Source organism: Protobothrops mucrosquamatus, unplaced genomic scaffold (assembly GCF_001527695.2).
Source record: "Protobothrops mucrosquamatus isolate PMUCROS unplaced genomic scaffold, P.Mucros_1.0 scaffold2675, whole genome shotgun sequence".
Lineage (NCBI taxonomy): Eukaryota > Metazoa > Chordata > Lepidosauria > Squamata > Viperidae > Protobothrops > Protobothrops mucrosquamatus.
The window spans coordinates 37222-46890 of NW_015388722.1; the positions used below are offsets into that span (position 1 = coordinate 37222).

At 41.0% G+C, this 9669-nt stretch overlaps 2 protein-coding genes across 2 annotated transcripts in view; both read left to right on the top strand.

Annotated features, from left to right (window-relative positions):
- Positions 1 to 1093, top strand: part of LOC107296165 (aldehyde dehydrogenase family 3 member B1-like) — a gene marked incomplete at its 5' end in the record, with an annotated part of 21518 nt that extends 20425 nt beyond the window's left edge. The window contains one exon of the mRNA XM_015825511.1: positions 900 to 1093. Coding sequence (XP_015680997.1) covers positions 900 to 1093 — 194 coding nt within the window. The remainder of the gene's footprint in view (positions 1 to 899) is intronic.
- Positions 1094 to 4770: 3677 nt separating this feature from the next.
- Positions 4771 to 9669, top strand: part of LOC107296169 (NADH-ubiquinone oxidoreductase subunit 8-like) — a 17464-nt gene continuing 12565 nt past the window's right edge. The window contains exons 1-3 of the mRNA XM_015825515.1: positions 4771 to 4996; positions 5586 to 5649; positions 7659 to 7721. Of these exons, the coding sequence (XP_015681001.1) occupies positions 5610 to 5649; positions 7659 to 7721 (103 nt within the window). The 5' untranslated portion in view covers positions 4771 to 4996; positions 5586 to 5609. The remainder of the gene's footprint in view (positions 4997 to 5585; positions 5650 to 7658; positions 7722 to 9669) is intronic.

Consider the following 9669-nt stretch of genomic DNA (forward strand, 5'->3'; position numbering starts at 1 on the left):
CCCAGCTCTTTTCAGTAAAGGCAGTATATTAGAAGCTCTGTCACTGTTGAAGGCATTGAGGAATCCGGTAAGGAAATATCACTGAAAGGATGACCCAAGGGATGACAGATGATCTGATCTTTAAAGAAAATGAGAGAGCAGGAAATCTCCTGGTCTACATTATACTGGAAAGCAGCTGTAATAGGAGGAGGCTCATTTTAATTTTGTAAGTGGTGCTAACAAGATCAAAAAAATAATCAGCTCTGGTTCAATACGCTACACTAAACACAGCTTCTTAACATGCCATGTAAATCAACATTTGAGATGATAAACCCTCCCCAAAAGCAATAATTTCATTTTATTGGGGACTAGCTGTACCCAGCCACGCGTTGCTGTGGCTCAGTCTGGTAAAAGAGTGTGTTGCTTTTACGTCCAACAGATGGCGCTGTTTTTTTTAAAAAACATGTTTTTACATGTCACAGGTGTGACATCTATATAATATAGGTATATAAAAACACGCGCGTATTCAAATGCAATGTTGTGTCAAAATTTCAAAGCAATCGGTGGAGAACTTTCAGAGATTTAAGATTTTGAACAAACGAACATTTACATTTTTATTTATATAGATTGAGGCAGTTGTAGTTCACCAATCATGAAACACAGCAGACCAGGAAATTATTATCTAACCAAGCTTTGTTTGTCTATATGGGATTTTCTTCTTTAGTCTCTTCTTTAAGAGTAGTTGTTCAATATCCATTGAATATAAACCTTTTGTAGTAAGTACTATGAGAGAGATTTTTAAAGGCAGCTATTATCTAGCCTGATGAACAAGAATACATTCAAGGGCTGCTCAGGTTGTGTTGTCAGCTGAAAGATGAATCAGCAAGATTTGATCTGAATTTTTTTTTTTAATATTGCAGGATGCAGTGGATTTGGCAAGTACCACGGCAAGTTTACTTTCGACACATTTACTCACTTCCGTGGCTGTCTCTTGCGTTACATAGGCCTGGAAGCAATCAACAGAATACGCTACCCACCATACAATGATAACAATTTGAGAATGGCGGTCGCTTCTATGGAAGTCAAGCGTAGGGGCATGTGCACTTTGTTGTAAGGCATTGAATCACATCACCTGTGTTCTTAAGGAACGTCTTCCAACAATTTTGCTGTAGAGTTGAGAGATTTTTCCCCTTCATCAGCTGGTCCTAGAATTTACCTTCATCACCTTCAAAGATCCTTGAAAAGCACTCTGTTCTGACAAACCTTGTTTTTACCATCTTTGCTTCTTACATTTTTTCTTTATCCTGTACCACCTTCGATAAATTCAACATTTAGTAGTGGTTAGAAAACTTAGGGGCCCTCCAATTCTCTTTGCACAGTTGTTGGATATACGACATGTTCTCAATTCCAGCAAGGACACATAAATTAACATTTATGTGTAAAGTTTCATCTTGCCTTTAATACATAAAGTTAGTTTTGCTTAAAAAACTACAAGCCTCAGATTCTTTGCTAGAAATGGACAAGTACAGCTCCTCTTTATAGCGGAGCAATCATTCTGATTAACATAGTTGTACAATAAGGATAGCAGCATGGAGGGTCTTTGTAAAATGATCAACTATTTCCTAGCAAATATTTAAACATTGGATTCATTAAACCAGAGGTCACCAACCTTTGTCGGTTGGCGGACTGGAGGAAAAGTGAGGGGAAGCATTTTACATGCGTGCGTGTGTGCACATGGGGCCACAAGCACATGCGCGCCGCAAATGGGGCAGGGCTAGCACCCGCGTGATAATCACTAGCCCTGCCCCGTTCTTGTGTGGCGCAGCATCTTGTTTCTGTGTCCCATGGCGTGGTGGCCATTTTGCGCCTTGCAGCAAGGCAGCAGCCCATTTTTGTGCCCTGTGGTGTGGCACTGTTTTTGCACCCTGCGGTGCGGCGGTAGCCCATTTCCTCACCCCATGGGGTAGTGGCATCCATTTTTGTGCCTTGCAGTGTGGTGGCCTATTTTTGCACCCCGCAGTGCAGTGATGCCCATTTTCATGCCCCTCGGTGTGGCGGTGGCCCGTTTTTGTGCCGAGGCGCTGTGGCAGCCCATTTTAGCGCATCGCTAGTACAAATGAGGGGGTGCAAGCGCATGTGCATGCTCACTGGCCAGCCTGTCCTGCAGCCCGGTGGCCAGTAGGCCACAGCCCACTACCGAGCCACAGCCTACAGGTTGGGGACCCCTGCATTAAACAACCCCTGCATTAAACAACTTCTCAAAGAAATTCAAAGCTGATCTAATGCATGTTATTATACATAAATATATTCTGTTGACAATGCATTTTCTATATTGTATGCCAGTGATGGCAAACCTTTTAGAGACCGAGTGCGCAAACTGCAACCCAAAACCCACTTATGCATCATCGGGTGCCGGGTGGGTGTGGCCCATTGGGTGGGTGTGGCTCATTGGGTGGGCATGGCTGCGGTGGTAACAGCAGACTGGGTGGGACTAAAAAGTTCAATCAAACAATTCCAACTTTGCAAGATCTTTTTTTTTCCCCGCGAGAAGTTGAAATTGACTGATTGAACCTTTTTTTTTTTTGTACATGGCGGCGGAGACCTAAAGCGAAAAGGTTTTATAAAACCCAGCTGAAGGCCTAGGACTGGGGCGACGGCGCGCGTGCCCACAGAGAGGGCTCTGAGTGCCGCCTCTGGCACCCGTGCCATAGATTCACCACCACTGTTGTATGCTCTAAAGTTCAGACATGCCCCCTTTAATTATATTTCTTTCAATATCCTTGCCTGCAAGGATGTTATAATTCAGATTCTTTATTCCTTTAGTGATTTCTACACTACTCAACCCAATCATAACAATTTAAAATTACAGTACGTCCTATCAATGTCAGAGACTGATTTCCATGTAATTTTGCTGAAGATTGCAATGTTATTGAGATTTCCTGTAGCTTTGCATTTTCAGGCAAATGTTTTCCTTCTGTAATAAAGATCTTGAATCAAACCATGCAATAGTTGACTAATTATTTAATAGTGCTATTGACATAGTGAATTACCTAATAAAATTAATAAAAACCTAATAAAATTAGCCAAAAATTAATTCCTATACCAGGAGTTTTTGATTGAAATGTAGATATCAGGAAACAGATTTAAAGAATAAATGCTCAGGTGAAAAGTGACCTTCATCTTTCAGATGCAGATGGACTACTCAATCTTTTCTGAAGAGAGCAAAGTCCATATTCTGGACAGAGGAGCACTAGTTTGAAAGAGGGTCAAAGAGGCCATTGTATTAAAATTGAGGAATCCTTTCTCAACATATGACACCACCCATCGCCTATCAACACAGTCCTTTTTAGCAGTCCCAAGAAGGTTCCACACCCATTTGCATTCTGATTCAAATGACCCAAACCAAGAAAGTCCAACTGCCTTTTAAAACACACCTTTGGGACAACCATGACTTGGATGATCGAGAATCTCCATAGACATATAACACTGCAAAAGTCCCTATATCAATAATGGCGAACCTTTTAGAGACCCAGTGCCCAAACTGCAACCCAAAACCCACTTATTTATCGCAAAGTGCCAGGGCCGCATCAGCATTGTGGTGCCCTCAGGGGGGGTGGGGGTGGCCCACTGGGTAGGCGTGGCTGTGGTGGTCACAGCAGACTGGACGTGGCCGGGGTGGGCGTGGCCACCTTGATGTTGCTTGTGGGGGAGACGCCTGTGGGATCTGGGCATGATTGGGGGAGATCCAAGGGGTCTCTGGTAGGTGGGGCGGTGGGTAGGAAGCTCGTCCTGTGGGGTGAGGCAGAGGGTAGGGCAGGGGTACCATTGCTATGGGGCAAGGCAAGGCAGGGGCGGCTGCTGCCTGACACCATCAGCCCCTGCACACAGAGGCCAGCGAGCACACGGGGGCACGCTCTACCACCTCTACTTGAGCTTGCTAGCCAGCTGCTTTGCCTCCTTTGTGCTGGGTGGGCTGACGCTCCGTGCACCAGCGATGGCCTAATGGGCCTGCATGAACTGGTGGCAGTAGGTGTGCCCACAGAGAGGGCTCTGAGTGCCACCTCTGGCATGCATGCCATAGGTTCGCCATCACTGCCCTATATGACATACATTTGCTTTGGTAGAAATGAAGTGTACAAACTTCCCCCTGTGACGGATAAAGCGAGCCAAAGCTATTATTTTGCAGAACTTAAGCAGCGCAAACCAATATAAATATTGGGATGGGGGGCAAAAAACGATCCAGACAATATGATTATGGGATATCCTGGGAATTAGGGAGCCGGTGACAACCTACAAATAACAAGTGGCTTACTAAGTGTAACTAAACTGAACAACCTAAGCATTATGAAAGATTACTACTTATCGAACCAACATTTTACAAAATTTCCCGGTAAGTTACATCTACCAATCCACGCAGAATCGTGGATCAATGATACAATGATTCAGCCAATCAATGACTTAGTCTCAGTTCCAACTGGCGGCACTTAACCTTTTCCCCGCCCCCAAATATTGGGAGGTTTCCGAGCGTTCTACCAAAGCTCGAAGGACGTCCTGCCTCTCGCGGGTCATTTTCAACCAATGATTTTTCAGCCAAGTAGTGATTGGTCCTAGTTATTCTTGCCGCTTGTCGGCAGCACTGAGCAGAACGGTGGTTTTTATCACTGCTTTTGCGGGTAAGTTCTTGACTTTTTTTGTCCTACTTGGCTTTCCGTGGGGCCAGGAAATTCTTGCTCTGAGAGATGTGTGTGTGTGTGGGGGGGGGGAGAAGCGTAGTAGCGTCGGACTCTGGGACCTTCAAGAGTGCCCCGAGGACGTAAAAATGCGCATGCGTTACTTAGACTGGTGCTAGCGCAAGCTCCTGGCGAGATTTTCAGGCAAAGAAGCGATTTGCGCATGCGCGACATTGTTGTCTGGCGTTCGATGGCGTAAGTCTTCCGAAGAGTTGGAAGGGGCGATTGTTTTCTGCGGAGTCTCGTGGCTTTGAAGCTCTCTGCGCTTACTCCTTTGTTCCCTGAATGTAAGCAGCGCCCTGCACACAACATTGTCCATGTTTGCAGCGTGGTTGGGTGGCCCTGGGCCTGTGACTGGGGATTCCGAATAGTTTCTGATACGCTTTCCATGTTTGCAGCTCTTGGTATTTTCAAAACAAGCGTGTCCTGTTTTGGTATTTTTGGTGCACGTTCTCACACGACCACCCTCACCCCAGCAGCTGAGAAAAGCGCAATCAATAAAATCCTACTGATCGAACCAAACTTGACAAGCTGCCTCAGACACACTTTCACAGAGAAACGTCAAGATTTAAATCCAAGGACTGCATTATTCGTGGATAAATGGTCACGGGTTATAGACGAGTAATGCTGTGTCTTGTGAACTTGAAATGTTGTCACACAAGACTTTAAGTTATTTTTAATTGAATGTATTTAGTTTCTATCCTTTCTTTCCCCCCATGTATTTATTTAGCACCTACCTCATCTGAGTTTTGCTGAACCTGCAAGCATATTCGTTATTTAGGGCATTTTATGATGTTATGGATTTCTATAATCACCAATGGACCTGGTTACTTTAAGTTTTTTTAAACTTCATTTTTTTTCTTGCTACTTTTATAGAGAAGTCCTAGACACAGAGTGAAAATGCATGTCCTCTGGATGGTGCGTCAGGTTTCCCAGACAGGTAAGTAGTGTTTCAAAATTTCTTAAGGATGAAAACTTCAGAAGATGCAGTTTATGTTGAACATGCTTTGTAGATTGCAGTAAGAAGCTACATGCAGCTTAATTGATTGCATTTATATCTCTTATTTTTGTTAAAAGCTAACTGGGAATTATAGTGGCAATCTCTTGTAAGATGAATTGGGAGAATGATTCTGACTGGCCCAAAGCCACTAGGTGAAGGCCATGGTCAAGTAGATAGTTGATCCTGGATCCACTAGTTCAACTACACTGGTTTTTACCTAGAAACTCACAAAATCTTAATCCTACTTATTCATGTAATTAACTGCATTTTCCAGTTAATTGATCTCTGAAATAGAGACCAATCACTCAATAAACTGCAGTCTTGATTACTACTTCCCCACCACTATGATGCAAAGATAGTTGAATTCCATCACATACGTAGTGGGAATTTTCTAGTTATTTCAGGGTTGGTGAGTTTCTTTCAATTATATTACATCTTGGGGATGGAGTGTCCTGTTTGTTTCTTACTTTAACGATGGAAACCATGCCACCATTTGGAGGCAGGATACTTCATGATGAAAGTTATTAAAGCAGGGGTGTCAAACTGTTGGCCCATGGGCCAGTTTCATCATACTGAAGCCGCGCCCACCCCATTGCCAGCAATACAAAAAAAGTCGCGACAAGTCACGTGACGTGGCGAGTTTGACACCCGTGTATTAAAATATTTGGATCTGAGTCAGCAATAGCAATGTCATCCAGTAAGATGAACTGATTTCCCTTGAATTTTTCTCCTAAATAATGATTAATCAGGATCTAACAATGTATAAATATTTATTCAGGTACTATTGCTGACTTTAACTTTGTATCATCCTTGTGGAATTAAATAGAAGTCTTCAAATAGGTGATAAGAATGGATTGTTGTTGGATTTTGAACAGTTTCTTTGAAATTTGTATCTCTTGAAATAACTGATTAGATCACTTTTTTACTGACATCTAAGTGCAATCACAGAAGAGTGCACAGAGAAAATGCTGTGTAATTGTGTATGTTTGCATATATTATGGAAGTCATTGTTGATGAAGTGAGAATTTAGTTCATATTTTTCCCACATCGACCTTAGAATAGTTTCTCTGCCATGTGCTTTTGCTTATTTTATGACATTCACTTTGTCAAGGTAGAGCTTATAGCAGAAATTTCAGAAAAATTAATTTTGTACTTTAATTTTAAAATGCATAAGAATTCAGATATTATAGCTACGCCCTGTATTTACAGGAGGAATATAAAGGGGACATAATAAAGATGCTGGGCATGACATAGTTGGATTCTTGCATTGTGCTAAGCTGTAATACAGTTTCTTTGATTTTGATGTAACTTCTGAACACAGCTATTGTGAATTGTAAACCATTGTTTATAACCTACTGCAATGTGTAAAATTTATCAGTTATGGCTTGTTCTGTAAATCACACTGATTTAATTGGTGCTTAGCTTATTAGTCATTTGTCATTTATCTCAGTGCCTAATAAGTTGCCTCTAAACATAGACACTCAAGATACTTCAAAAAGTCTAGTGGTCTAATTGTATTATGTTTGTTTCAAGATGATCCTCGTCATAATACCAGGTGGTCCTCCACTTACAAATACAACTGAGCCCAAAATTGACATTGTCGAAATGACTTTAGAAGGTCACTAAATGAATAGTTATAAGCCGAGGACCACCTGTATTAGCTGCGATTTGATTGACGAGCGGGATGAAGAGCTCTTTGGTTTCTCCTGGAAATAGAGGGGCCATTCTTCCTGTGGCAGCCCAATTAATTTTTGCTTGGTCTAGCCAGCTTACTCAACAACATTTCTTCTGCTATTTTTTGTTGCTTATAGCTGCCAGACTATATGGATGCTCTAGAAAGAGTTTGTTCAAAAATTTTAAAAACGCAATATCAAAAGGGACCTGGGTTGGAAAATTACTACTTTGGGGCTTCTGGGATGAATGTTTCTATTTTTGCTGTTACTCTTCAGGGATCCCGATGTGCCTGAATATTACCCGACATCTCAGCAGCACAACCTCCAGAGCTTCTTATAGTAAGTGCATCATCTGCTTCTCAAAACTTTTAGTAGGTGTCACTGTAGGAAAGTAGCATTTACTAACACAAGATAATTGAATATATTNTTCTATCCTTTCTTTCCCCCCATGTATTTATTTAGCACCTACCTCATCTGAGTTTTGCTGAACCTGCAAGCATATTCGTTATTTAGGGCATTTTATGATGTTATGGATTTCTATAATCACCAATGGACCTGGTTACTTTAAGTTTTTTTAAACTTCATTTTTTTTCTTGCTACTTTTATAGAGAAGTCCTAGACACAGACTGAAAATGCATGTCCTCTGGATGGTGCGTCAGGTTTCCCAGACAGGTAAGTAGTGTTTCAAAATTTCTTCAGGATGAAAACTTCAGAAGATGCAGTTTATGTTGAACATGCTTTGTAGATTGCAGTAAGAAGCTACATGCAGCTTAATTGATTGCATTTATATCTCTTATTTTTGTTAAAAGCTAACTGGGAATTATAGTGGCAATCTCTTGTAAGATGAATTGGGAGAATGATTCTGACTGGCCCAAAGCCACTAGGTGAAGGCCATGGTCAAGTAGATAGTTGATCCTGGATCCACTAGTTCAACTACACTGGTTTTTACCTAGAAACTCACAAAATCTTAATCATACTTATTCATGTAATTAACTGCATTTTCCAATTAATTAGATCTCTGAAATAGAGACCAATCACTCAATAAACTGCAGTCTTGATTACTACTTCCCCACCACTATGATGCAAAGATAGTTGAATTCCATCACATATGTAGTGGGAATTTTCTAGTTATTTCAGGGTTGGTGAGTTTCTTTCAATTATATTACATCTTGGGGATGGAGTGTCCTGTATGTTTCTTACTTTAACGATGGAAACCATGCCACCATTTGGAGGCAGGATACTTCATGATGAAAGTTATTAAAGCAGGGGTGTCAAACTGCCAGCCCATGGGCCAGTTTCATCATACCGAAGCCGCGCCCACCCCATTGCCAGCAATACAAAAAAAGTCGCGACAAGTCACGTGACGTGGCGAGTTTGACACCCGTGTATTAAAATATTTGGATCTGAGTCAGCAATAGCAATGTCATCCAGTAAGATCAACTGATTTCCCTTGAATTTTTCTCCTAAATAATGATTAATCAGGATCTAACAATGTATAAATATTTATTCAGGTACTATTGCTGACTTTAACTTTGTATCATCCTTGTGGAATTAAATAGAAGTCTTCAAATAGGTGATAAGAATGGATTGTTGTTGGATTTTGAACAGTTTCTTTGAAATTTGTATCTCTTGAAATAACTGATTAGATCACTTTTTTACTGACATCTAAGTGCAATCACAGAAGAGTGCACAGAGAAAATGCTGTGTAATTGTGTATGTTTGCATATATTATGGAAGTCATTGTTGATGAAGTGGGAATTTAGTTCATATTTTTCCCACATCGACCTTAGAATAGTTTCTCTGCCATGTGCTTTTGCTTATTTTATGACATTCACTTTGTCAAGGTAGAGCTTATAGCAGAAATTTCAGAAAAATTAATTTTGTACTTTAATTTTAAAATGCATAAGAATTCAGATATTATAGCTACGCCCTGTATTTACAGGAGGATTATAAAGGGGACATAATAAAGATGCTGGGCATGACATAGTTGGATTCTTGCATTGTGCTAAGCTGTAATACAGTTTCTTTGATTTTGATGTACCGTATATTCCGGCGTATAAGACGACTGGGCGTATAAGACGACCCCCGACTTTTCCAGTTAAAATATAGAGTTTGGGCTATACTCACCGTATAAGACTACCCCTGTTCCAACGCACACCAAATAAAAATTAAAAAACAGATTTGATTTCAATATGGTAATTTTAATTCAAATGCTTATGACATGCAGGTACTTAGCAGGAAAACTGTCACTTATAAACATAAGGCTGTTTGTCATCAAACATGTAAA